Source organism: Mus caroli, unplaced genomic scaffold (assembly GCF_978045245.1).
Source record: "Mus caroli unplaced genomic scaffold, Mus_caroli_1 scaffold_5, whole genome shotgun sequence".
NCBI classification, from domain to species: Eukaryota; Metazoa; Chordata; class Mammalia; order Rodentia; family Muridae; genus Mus; species Mus caroli.
The window spans coordinates 4,297,248-4,310,752 of NW_028227260.1; the positions used below are offsets into that span (position 1 = coordinate 4,297,248).

A 13,505-nucleotide genomic window follows, 5' to 3' on the forward strand; every position below is an offset into this window, starting at 1 on the left:
GTTGGGCATGTTGGCTAAGATCATGAATTTTGCAGGCAAATGGATGGAAATAGAAAATATCCAGAGTGAGATAACCCAGGCCCAAAAGGACAGGCATGATGTGTACTCACTGATAAGTGGATATTAGCTAAAAATTACAGACTACTCATGATACAACTCACAGACCCTAAGAAGTTAAACAAGAAGGAAGTCCCAAGTGAGGATGCTTCAATCCAAATTAAAAGTGGGTACAAAAAACTCATAGAAGGCAGAGGGAAGAAGGGAGCTGGGTGGGAGAGGGGAGAGGGAGGGGAAATGTGGGGACAAAATCAGATATGGGGAAAGACAGGAGGAAAGCCCACAAGTTCAGGAGAATAAATGGAAATATGCAGCTGCTGGGGGTGGGACTTGGGGCAAACCTCTAGAAAGGCCTAGAGACCTGGGATGTGAGAGGCACCCACATCTCAGTGGAGGTGATGTCACATCTCTTAAATGCTATAATATGATAGTACACTGTACCTCAAGCTGTTCCACTATCAACACAATAGACTCACTCTACTCTTCCAGAAAAAAAATTGCTTTGGTTACTTATTGTGTATATTTATGCTTTTATTTTAATGGACAAATGCTGCTTATATCCCTTGTCATTACTCTGAAGCTTTTGCAAATCAGTAACAGAACTCAATAGTAAGATAATAGTCACATAATAAGATGGATTCTAGGGGCTATTGAAATGGTTCAATGAGTAAAGTATATGCCATACAGGCAAGAGGAATTGAGCTCATATCCCCAGTAGGCATGTCAAAGTTTGCATGTAAAGCAAAGCATGGTAGCACACATCTGTAACTAGCAGTGGGGTAGGACTAGAGAGTAGGTCCCAAGGACTCGTTGCTAGGTAGTAGATATATAGCTTCAGTGAGGGACTATGTCTCAGAGTCAGGTGGACAATGGTGAAGAAAGCACTAGACATCAAGCTCTGGCTTCCACATTCATACAAACATACATATGCGCAAAAACCTACAATACATGCACCATGCACATTCACACAAGATGTAGAAGTGTCATTTACAAAGAGCACAGATTCTCCTGTAATACTACTCAAATTTGAGTAGTGTCTCTGGCTCTTATTATAAGGCTTTGTAATACCCATGTCCTGCCCCTGCTTTTCAGTTGGTTGTAATTTTCTGTGTTATCCATGTTATGAGGATTCTCATAACATCTAATTTAGCAAGTTATTGGGATGTACACAGAGATACTTCCATAACTTCTGGATTATTATTAATAAATTCTCAAGTGTCTAGCCTTTTAGTCAGGCAATGATTGGAAACAAAAGTTAACTAGTGAAGTGATATAAATTTTTTAACGTTGATTAAATTTTAAATTTTCTGTTCTTTTGACATAACCTGGATGAATCAAGGACCACAAATACAGCTGAGCACTTTATACGGGGACTGATAAGAGTGTTTCATTCCAAGCTGTGCCAACACAAAGCTCCTAACTTTGTCCTCAGGGCTTTATGCTTCATTAGATGTGATTCGTATTTTCTGACCCTGTGAATGCTGAGTTTGAAACTACTGAGGATTGTATTTTCCAAATATGAGTGCTTCTTTTTAGGTTTTATAATATAGATCCAAGTACACACACACACACACTTTGTGGTAGTATAGAAATGAAAGCGACCTCTTGAACTCATATTTCTAGAAACCAGCTTTCCCAGAGATGATGCAGACATATAGCACAGACAGAATTCTGTACGTGCCGAAGCAGACACTGTAAGCACTGGAAAGTCTCTACTCTCTTTTTTTCCACATCTTGAACTCGTCTTTGCTTAGAGAGATTATAACACCCACTGTCCATCATTTTGAAGAGAGTAGTAAAAGTGAAAAGAGCAGAAAGTCTTTCTTCTGGTTATCTTTGAGTCAAAGTGCTGGTTGGATAAACTGTCTATCATAAAAGTGACTCTATTCAAGTCCCAGGTGGTTTTAGTAACATGATCAGATTTTTTTCATAGGGCACAACCCTGTTATCATAGCAATGGTGGTGTAACAATTCTCTGAAGGATGCCATTATTTCATATTCGGGAAGGATTTGTGGGTTGCCTCTTCCAGAGTTCTTGATTTAAGCTGCGTTGGTTAACCAAGAATATTCCCATTTGATCTAAAGGAATAAGTCAACAATATAGTGACTCATGACAGTGCTCCCAGAACTCAGGGAGCTAATCCAGGAGGATAACTGTAAATTCAAGCCCAGCCTGAGCTACATAGTGAGTTCCAGACAGTTTAAGCTATGGAACAAGACCTGGTCTCATCCAAAACAGATAAAACTCACAGGTGAAACCTAAGAATATGTCCTATTGTTTGAACGTGGTGTTCTCACCAAAACAGTTGAAATCCCCCCTTCAAACAGCATGTCAAAAAAAAAATATTTCTGTGTTTAACCAGCATTTGATTTATAACCATTTGCTTGACTGAATAGGTGTGGCTGGTTGCACATAATCAGATGGTTGGAATATGTTTCTCAAGTGCTCTTTCTGAATTTCTTGTGTGCAAACACTAATTCTCAGTGCCTAGAGATGCAAAATGAATGTTTTCTATCACTTATATAAGTGCTTTTTAAAGTTCCCTATTTCCTCACTCCCCAGAAATACAAATTGATGGTACATTTCGAGTGGCACATATGCCAAGTGTCAGAGTGTCTGGAGAATAACCAAATGAGTTTGAATTTCTTGTTCTGGTCATGAAATATTCATCCCAATTTTAAACAAAGGAGTAGTGAACTTATTAGGAAGATAGTATTCTAACTACACCTATTGCCTAGTGCTGCCTCTCTGGAAATAAGGTGAAAATTATATAGTACCACATAGCACCATGCCAGTATTTGGGAGGTAACTGCATCCAGTTGTACATGGGGGAATAATTCAAATAGTTGAATAATCTGAGTAATTGCTTAGGCTTTTAAATTTTAAAGACAGTTGTGTATTTCACACAGATGTAGCTTTAAGTCTTGTTTTGCAAGAGGGAGTTCAAAAGAGAAAGCAGCCCCTCTGAACTTGCAATGCATCCTGATATAATTGTACCTTCATGCCTATTCTGTTGCTTCTGAGCTCAGTTCTCTCATTTTGTTCGAGGAATCGTTGTAATATTCAGTGAGGTTACCAAGTGAAACATTATGCTTATAGCCGTGGGCAGCATAACTGCCCAAAAAAACATTAGTTTCTTATTCCCTTCTTAGGAATCTATCTGAAAAAAAAGAAACACCCCATGACATCTGAACTGTCAGGCCATCACATCTAGGCCTGGCTGTTGTACTGATCATAAACAATTTACCCAAATGTCAACAGCAGACAATGCCACTAACCATGATATATCAGGGCCTATGAGCATAGACACACATCCATGCACACTTGAAGTTAAATATTTGACCAACCCCACCCCTCTGCTACTGACATGGGAACAAATTTATTGTTAAAATCTTAGATCACAAGTAGGATCTTTCTTCACTGACCTTATTTATTGTATTTTATTTATTATTTTATATGTATGCGTGTTCTCCTGCATGTATGTCTATGTACTGCTTGGGTGTTTGGTGCTCTTGGAGGAAGTCAGGAGAAATCACTGGACTCCCTGGAACTGGAATTACAGACAGCTGTGTGTGAGCCTCCTCATGGCTGCTAGGACTTAGACCAGGGTTCCCTAAAGAGCAGCCATTGTTTTGAACCTCTGAGCCATCTCTCCAGCCCCAGGGCCTCCTCATTTAACCTCTTAAGCAATCATTTAAATGTTTGTGATGAAACTGTTTTCGATTCCAGTTAATATCAAAACTACAGAATTTGCCTCCACTTCATCTAACCTGTCCCAACAGTACTTAATACACAGCCAAATTTTATAAGATGCCTTTACTAACATCCTATGGTTGAGTGTAATGTCTCCATACTTGAAAGGAACAAATCCATGCACTTTTGTTCAAATCTAGTCATGCCCTAGTAGTTGTTGAAGAATACAGGTGAAGCTATATCTAGAGATTCTTCTATTGCTGCCTCAGGAATCACACAAAGGGTGGCTGGAAAAATGACTTAGAAGGTAAAAAAGTACTTGTTGCTGTTGCAGAAGTCCTGAGTTTAATTCCCGGTACCCAGATGGCAGTTCATGTCTGTCTATAACTCTAGTTCCAGAGGATCTAATTCCCTCTTTTGGCCTCTGCAAGTACTGCACGCATGTGGTGCACAAACATACATGCAAACAAAACACCCACACTCATAAAATGAAGGAAAACTATGTGAGAAGAACTGAGAGCCTTGTATCAGTCTTGCTGCTGAAGTTTTAGAAATCCATAGATGCCTGAGTCCCACTCCCAGGAATCCTGACAAGTCAGAGTGTAACCTGGTCCTCAGATAGTCCCAAAGAATGCCCTGATGCTTTTGCTGAAAGCATAATTTGCTCATAATGAGAGGAAGGAATTTTAGGTGGGTAGCCAAAGGAATTCTCACTTGTGTGTTTTGTTGTCATCTGTCTCCAGGTGGCCCCTCAGAAGGCAAGTTGATCCCAGGAGATCAGATTGTAATGATAAATGATGAAGCAGTCAGCGCTGCGCCAAGAGAGAGAGTCATCGACCTGGTCAGGTAGGTGACATATGCACTCACCTGTACCTCATTATACTTTCTCACAGAGGTTTATGCATGTTTCTTAGGCCTTATATGGAAGAGCAACAGTTTTCTGTGAGCCAATACAGTGTGGAATCATGAGCCTACATATTCCTGTTATAAAAGTGTCCGTGATAATGAGCACTAATAAAAACAAACAAACAAACAACCTGGGCGTGATGGCACATGTCTTTAATCCCAGCACTTGGGAGGCAGAGGCAGAGGCAGAGAGGCATGGATGTTTGTATCCTCCTCTGGATGTTTGTATCCTCCTCTGATCCAAATTCATATTTTGCAGCCTAATATCTATTGTGATATCTTTAGGAAGTGAGGCCTTTGGGGAACTGATTATGTCATGGGGGAGGAGCCTTCAGGAATGGAATTAATACCATTATAAAAGCAAAACCACAACTCTCACCTCAAAAGGCAGAGGCAGAGGCAGAGGCAGAGGCAGAGGCAGAGGCAGAGGCAGAGGCAGAGGCAGAGGCAGAGGCAGAGGCAGAGGCAGAGGCAGAGGCAGAGGCAGAGGCAGAGGCAGAGGCAGAGGCAGAGGCAGAGGCAGAGGCAGGCGAATTTCTGAGTTCGAGCCCAGCCTGGTCTACATCTTGAGTTCCAGGACAGCCAGGACTACACATAGAAACCATGTCTTGAAAAACCAAACCAAACCAAACCAAACCAAAAAAAAAAAAAGAAAACAAACAAACAAACAGATTCAAACTTTTAATGATCTATATCTCCATTATTATAGCCAAAGGTTACATTTCCTTTCCTTCTTGAATTACTGACACATTGATTTTTCTGTAATCAAGGAGACTAAAATATGAGAGCTAAATATAGCATAAAGTGATGAGTAATTTTATTTACATAATTCCTTGGATACACAAACATAAAATTTCACTCATTTTTTTTATACTTGCCTGAGTGATTCACTTTGAGATCATCAACTGAAACAAAAGTATAATTAGGTCAAAGCCAAGATATGATTTGTTTATTAGTTTAATTTTATTGCAGACACAGATTGTTAATTGATATTTTTAGTTGGGCATCAAAGAGCACATTTTATATGACTTTTCAAATGCTGCTCAAATATCTGCTTTAAATCCCACTGAGTTGCACTTTCTCTAGAACTGAGTAAATCTCTAGACTTTATTCAGGTGAAGCAAGACCTATTACACAAACAAATCCATTCATAAAGTGGTGTCAGAGGATAAAGAGGTGTGATGGTATGACATTTGTTTATTATAAACCAACACTTTAAACTGAGGAAGAGATCTCCTATGATGTATGCTCACTCAAAGCAAAAAGCACATCTGCATTTGGGGAAAAGTGTTAAGTATTTTGGAGATCTTCAGAAGAAACCTTCTTTTGCAAACGTGGTTTCTTCTTCACAAAGACACCATGGATGGTTACATGACCTTTGAAGAATTTGGAGATGGGTAAGAAAGCACATGAATATAAAAGGAGGGGTAGTCATTTTTAGAGTGAGCAACTGTCCCAGTCTTGCTATGAGCAAAGAAAAAGGAAAAAACTCCGTGTACTAAGAAAATTCTGTCTCCAAAGAGTTGGTCTTTGCCACTGTCTGGATGTTTGTATCCTCCTCTGATCCAAATTTATATTTTGCAGCCTAATATCTATTGTGATATCTTTAGGAAGTGAGACCTTTGGGGAACTGATTATGTCATGGGGGAGGAGCCTTCAGGAATGGAATTAATACCATTATAAAAGCAAAACCACAACTCTCACCTCAAAAGGGATAATAGGTAGTTTATTCTGGAGCCAAATAGGAGTGAACATGTCCCAAGAACACAGATGTATCACCTCAAATTCAATGTTTCAACATGGGAGCAGTTTCATGGTCTTTGTAGTAACAGAACAAAGAAAGTCATAAATCAAGACAAATACATTGATGGGCAAATCAGAGAGGCAGGTTATAGCAAAGCAAGAAATCTTCTGTTGATGGCCTCAGATGCTGTCTGATGACACTCATTGATTTTGGTTGATGGGTGCTAGTGCTCTACTAAGTTAATACATTCCAAGGGCTTTTAATCTGCTCATCAGAAAATGTTAGATCTGACACAGAGGTAGATAAGAAATAGCTATTTCTGAGGTTAAAGATAGATGAAGATAAATTGTTATTTGGCTATAGACCTGCAAAATCCTAATCTTTCCACAGCCTTTAAAGTTCTAATTAGCTGATCATCCTTGCAGAATGTCCAGTTAGGGATTCTTTGTGGTAACTTTCCTTCACATATGTCATTCATTATAAAAGGTTGTCTATACTACTTCTGCCATACTATGATACCAAAAGATCCTGCCTTTGAGGCTGGAATCTTTACCAGATTGTGAATCTGCTGATGCTTTCCTATTAGGCTGTTGGGTCCACAGACATGTTAACAATAAACTCCTGTTATTTATAAATTCCCGAATCTACAGTATTTTTACAATAGCACCAAAGGAATAAGTCATTCGTTTTTAGTCTGGGCAAAATATAATGATATCTTTCAATCTAGATGGAGACATCATAATTGTATTCATTGGTTATCCAGATCTCTAAAGAACATTCTTCCATGAGGGCAGGAACTGAAATTTGTGTCACATTCACCCTGCATCAGGAACAAGACCTGGCCTGGGAATGACAGTTCAAGTCTTTCTATGGACCATAAAGGCTATTTTTAGAAGCTCTGGGTTGAGGCCATTTCAGATTACTTATATCTTGGGATGCACGTGGGTGTCAGCAGGGACATCCCTCATCCAGCTGAGCTTTATACCAGCTTGTGTCCTAGAGGGCTATCTTTATGTTTAATGGCAGAAGTCTCATTTTGTTTTCCTCTGGGTACATACCTGTGTGATTAGTCCTATTGATTCCTGTGCTTCCAGAAGGGTAGAAGAAATAATATATCTCTGTTTGAGTTTGCTGTGACTGGATTGCTAGCTGCAGGACAGAATTGGAGAAAAAGCTATCTAAAAGTGAGATCACTTCCTACCAATCTTCCTCAGGCATGTAGAAAGGTTCCCCCCCCCCAAGAAAGTTGCTTGTTTTTCTCATTGCTTAACTCGTGGTCAAGGGGAAATTACATCAATATAAACCCTCTCCAAATTTATATGTAAAAGAATAAATGAAACAAGATGGCAGACAACAGCCTCACATCCAAATTGAGAGCTGCCACATAATTTCACAAAACCTGTGAGATAGCAAAGGTTTTATCTCTTAAGGAAAGAAAAAGAAAGAAAAAAATTGAGAGATTAGAATAAAGAAAAGTGAAGAATATTTCATGGCAGATGAAAATCATATGACATTCAAATTTCTAAGTCTGAAAATATAGTTTTACTGTAAAAATGGACACACTCATTTCTCCCTAGCCAACATGAACAGACATGTCACATAAGGCACACGAAGCCTAAGCTACTTTCTGTTAGATCCTTACAGGGCAACCTGATTGTACTTTTTTTTGGTCAAGCCATATTTAGACAGCATCCCTAAATAATATCCAAAGACTTTTTCTAATTACTTAGTTGTCATTTCTATGAGACTCCCACTTGCTTTCTAAGGAGATGGTGGTTTCGATGCACTGAACTGGAAGTCATCATGCATGCCTTCTATGATTCCATGGTTCTGAGAAAGTTGTTTGGGAAGATGTGTTGGTCATGTACCAAACTTGTGATCATTGAGGCTTATAATCTTTTGTGTCCAGAGAAACCAAAATAAAGGGATGGCCCTTAAGCAGGAAGAAGATTCTGGGGAAATGGCTCTGCAGTTTTAAAGCTCTTCCTGTGTGAACAGCAAGCCTGATGATCAGGGTTTTGATCCACAGAACCTAAGTAAATGATAGGTAAGCATGGTAGCCCACCTATAATTGCAACACTTGGAAGAAGGTTGTAAGGGATCCCGATAGCAAAGTACTTAGCTAGACTAGCCACATGGGGGATGAGCTCTGGGTTCAATTGGGAGACCCTGCTCAAAGAATAAGGTAGAAAGTGAGTAAGGAAGACCTAGAATGTTAACTTTGGGTCTTCACAGGCATGTCTACACAAACATATACATACTTTATACACAATCATACTCACATGAAAAAGGACAGGGGAAGAAACTGTTTCTTACCCACTCGGTATTTCTAAAGGATAGAAGAGTGAGACATATGTTTGAACAAATCATTCTTGATTCTTGTCCTTAGACTACAGTTTATTTAATCCTGGTGCTTTTTCTAGATAACCAATGTCTAATCAATCAGAACACACACTTTTTACCAATCCAGAAGCCAACAAATCCACATCAAAAGTCTGAAGACCCTCATATACTAACCTATTAACATACCATTCCATGAATTCCAACTGTACCATGGTTTTGCCAGTAGAAAATCATCCTAAGTCAGAAATCTAAAAAAAAAAAAAAAAATCCCAAGTTTATGTGGTACTCATTTTCCCTAGTCAACAAACAAGTTATTCTACTAAGCAATTTAAATTCACTGAGTCTAATTTATTTTTCTTCTACCATTTCCATCCATTATTAAGACATTTTTACTTGTCCATTGACATTATCTTGGGTAGAACCCATAAACACTCTCACTTGGGAATGACCAGTTTGATGCTCCAACATATATCATTCAAACTCCATCTCCTCTTCTTTCTAAAAAAAAAAAAAAAAAAAAAAAAAAGCAAATTCAACTTGATGACTTGAAGAATAAGGGGTTGGATTTGTGTCTACTAAACTCCATCCTCCATTTCCTTTTTAAAACATCATCTATGTTCTGGTATAGATTTAAATGCCTACCCCCACCCAGATAAGTTCACTTTTCCATGGCACTGTTAACAGTACCTTTATGCTGTGGGTCATCTTTTAGTTATTCCTCTTAACACTGTAACCAAATTGATAAGAGGCAGCTAAAAGAAAAAGAGGTTTACTTTTGGTTTATGGATTGAGATGATATCTTAGGGTTTTACTGCTGTGAAAAGACACCATAACTGAGGCAAATCTTATCAAGGACAACATTTAATTGGGGCTGGCTTACAGGTTCAGAGGTTCAGTCCATTATCATCAGGGCAGGAACATGGCAGCATCCAGGCAGGCATGGTGCAGGCAAAGCTGAGAGTTCTACATCTTCATCTGAAGGCTGCTAGTGGAAGACTGACTTCCAGGCAGGCAGCTAAGATGAGGGTCTTAAGCCCACACCCACAGTGACACACCTACTACAACAAGGCTACACCTGCTAATAGTGCCACTCCCTGGGCTAAGCATATACAAACCATCACAGATGATATGATGAGAAATCTGTGGTGGTGAGAGTGAATTGTGAATCGGGAAACAGGACCGAGGCATGACTGTGGGAGGTTAGCTGGCACCTCCTTTCTTTATTTTCTTCATTCCAGGACTCTAGTTCATGGGATCAATCCACTTATTATGCTTCACTAATACCCTAGACCAGTTATCCTCAATCTTCCTAATGCTGCCACCTTTAATACAGTTCGTTATGCTGTGGAGACCCCTCACCAACTTTAAAATTATTTTTGTTGCTACTTTATAACTGTAGTTTTGCTACTGTTAAGAATTGTACTGTAAATAGCTGATACACAGGGTAGCTAATATGCGACCCCTGTGAAAATGTTCAACCAGCAAGGAATTGCAACTCACAGTTTGAGAACCTCTGCCCTAGACATTTCTTCAACTTGAAAAGTCAATAGGAAAATGTTTATATAACTATAGGCATTCCCTTGAATAGAATATTAGTACCCTGCCCTCTATCTGCTTCTCAGCCACTCTAAGGTAAATAGACCCCATGGCACCATGAGCTTTTCTCACATATGACTGCCACAAACTCAAATCAACAGCTGTCCACATGTGAGTTAAGTCCTCGAAAACTATGATGCAAAATACATATTTGCCTTCTATGTTTCCTTTCTTAGATATTTTGATATAGCAATAGGAATCCAACAAGCAGAATGACAGAGTTCAGAGAGATAAAGCCTTTTTTCTTCACAGAAATTTCTGCCCAACTCTGAAATGAAAAGCATGGGGGAAAATAAGAAAATTTTAAATCTTTTTTATTTTACCACTTCGGGTAGGATGATCTCAGGAAGCTGTGGTGCTCTTCTGCCTATTAGTCATTCCTGTGCCTCCTCTGTATTGCCCACACCTACATTCCTACATTCTCTCTCTCTCTCTCTCTCTCTCTCTCTCTCTCTCTCTCTCTCTCTCTCTCTCTCTCTCTCTCTCTCTCTCTCTCTCTCTTTCTCCCTCTCTCCCTCCCCCCTCTCATGTGTTTCTCATTTTCTCAGCCAGATCATCAGAATAAAACAACCACAAAACTTCCTACTTATCAAGATAATAACTTGAGAAGAAAACACTAAATATCCAATAGAGCAGTCATCTTTTCCATTCTTTACCAGTTTCTTATAAAAATTGAGAAAATAGAAGAAAAGATGCTGTGCAGGTAGATAGCAATTATCAGAGTCTATTTATCTTCCTCTTAGAAACTCCCAAGGGGTCTCATTCACTTGATGTTCATTTCATAATATAGTCCTTGTATCTTTTGCAAATATGCTATGGATATATGACAGAGAAATACTTCTGTTGTGGAAGGGAGGTTGACAGGAATTACAAGTACCATGAGGGAAAAAAAACATACTCCTTGTACAGTGCTTGGCCCATGTGTGAAGGGCTTGATATTTTATTTAATTTTTATTAGATATTTTCTTTGTATACATTTCAAATGCTATCCCAAAAGTTCCCTGTACCCTCCCTGTGCCCTGCTCCCCTACCCACCCACTCCCACTTCTTGGCCTTGGCATTCCCCTGTACTGGGACATATCAAGTTTGCAATACCAAGGGGCCTCTCTTCCCAGTGACGGTTGACTAGGCCATCTTCTGGTACAAATGCAGCTAGAGACACGAGCTCTGGGGGTACTTGATAGTTCATATTGTTGTTCCACCTATAGGGTTGCAGACCCCTTCATTAAATGGATATTTTTACAAACACCTTTTGAAAATTACAAACTTACTTGGGTCCCTCCAAGTTTTTCTTCAGCTTATAAATCTGCAAATATTTGAATAGCAGCTATTGAATAGATGCCTCAGAAAACAATATTTTATTCATTTATGAAATATGTATATACCATGTTTGTGCTTCATGTAATACATGGACCCAGGTAATGGTAATACAGGGATCAATGAAACAAACCCCAGCCCATTAGTGCACTTGCAATCTTGAGTACGATGAGCAATGACTTCAATTAAGGTTGTTTATTAAGACAGACAAGTCTCCACACTGAACGCATAAAGAAAGTTCATTTGAAAGGAATTTTTCTTATAATTTTGGTTGTGAGCCTAGTCTTTAATGGCTGAGCCGTACTACAGAGCAATTGTGATAAAAACTGCATGGCACTGGTACAATGACAGACAGGTAGACCAATGGGATAGGATTTAAGACAAAGAAATGAACCCACACACTAATGGTCACCTGATCTTTGACAAGAGAGCTAAAACCCTCCAGTGGAAAAAAGACAGCATTTTCAACAAATAGTGCTGGCACAACTGGCAGTTATCATGTAGAAGAATGTGAATTGATCCATTCTTATCTCCTTGTACAAAGCTCAAGTCTAAGTGGATCAAAGACCTCCACATAAAACCAGAGACACTGAAATTTATAGAGGAGAAAGTGGGGAAAACCCTCAAAGATATGGGCACAGGGGAAAAATTCCTAAACAGAATAGAAATGGCTTGTGCTGTAAGATCAAGAATCACCAAATGTGACCTCATATATTGCAAAGCTTCTGTAAGGCAAAAGACACTGTCAATAAGACAAAAAGGCCACCAACAGATTGGGAAAGTATTTTTACCAATCCTAAATCTGATAGGGGACTAATATCCAATATATACAAAGAGCTCAAGAAGCTGTACTCCATAAATTCAAATAACCCCATTAAAAATGGGGTATAGAGCTAAACAAAGAATTCTCAAATCAGGAATACCAGAGGGCTGAGAAGCACTTGAAAAAATGTTCAACATCCTTAATCATTAGGGAAATGCAAATCAAAACAACCCTAAGATTCCACCTCACACCAGTCAGAATGGCTAGGATCAAAAATTCAGGTGACAGCAGATACTGGCAAGGATGTAGAGAAAGAGGAACACTCCTCAATTGCTGGTGGGATTGCAAGCTTATACAGCCACTCTGGAAATCAGTCTGGCAGTTCCTCAGAAAACTGAACATAGTACTACTGCTAGATACAGCAGTACTTCTCCTAGGCATATACCCAGATGTTCCAACTGGTAATAAGGACACATGCTCCACTATGTTCATAGCAGACATTTATAATAGCCAGAACCTGGAAAGAACCCAGATGTCCCTCAACTGGGGAATGGATACAGAAAATGTGGTGCATTTACACAGTGGAGTACTACTCAGCTATTAAAAACAATGAAATTCTTGGGAAAATGGATGTATCTAGAGGATATCATCCTGAGTGAGGTAACCCAATCACCAAAAAGTCACTTGATATGCACTCACTGATAAGTGGATATTAGCCCAGAAACCTAGAATACCCAGCTACAACTTCCAAAACACAAGAAAATCAAGAAGGAAGACCAACTCATGGATACTTCATTCCTCCCTAGAATAGGGAATAAAATATCCATGGAAGGAGTTGCAGAGAGAATGTTCAGAGCTAAGACGAAAGGATGGACCATCCAGAGACTGCCCCACCCGGGGGTCCATCCCATAATCAGCCACCAAACACAGACACTATTGCATATGCCAGCAAGATTTTGCTGAAAGGACCCTGATATAACTGTCTCCTGTGAGGCTATGCCAGTGCCTGGCAAACACAGAGTGGATGCTCACAGTCATCTATAGGATAGAACACAGGACCCCCAGTGTAGGAGCTAGAGAAAATA

The 13,505-nt window shown here is 39.4% G+C and overlaps 1 protein-coding gene across 6 annotated transcripts in view; it reads left to right on the forward strand.

The window, feature by feature from the left end:
• The window catches only part of Frmpd4 (FERM and PDZ domain containing 4), a 667,256-nt gene that overhangs the window by 521,844 nt on the left and 131,907 nt on the right, over positions 1-13,505 (forward strand). For all 6 annotated transcript variants that reach the window (XM_029473447.2, XM_029473445.2, XM_029473446.2 and 3 more), the window contains one exon: positions 4,495-4,597. In XM_029473447.2, the coding sequence (XP_029329307.1) occupies positions 4,495-4,597 (103 nt within the window). The remainder of the gene's footprint in view (positions 1-4,494; positions 4,598-13,505) is intronic.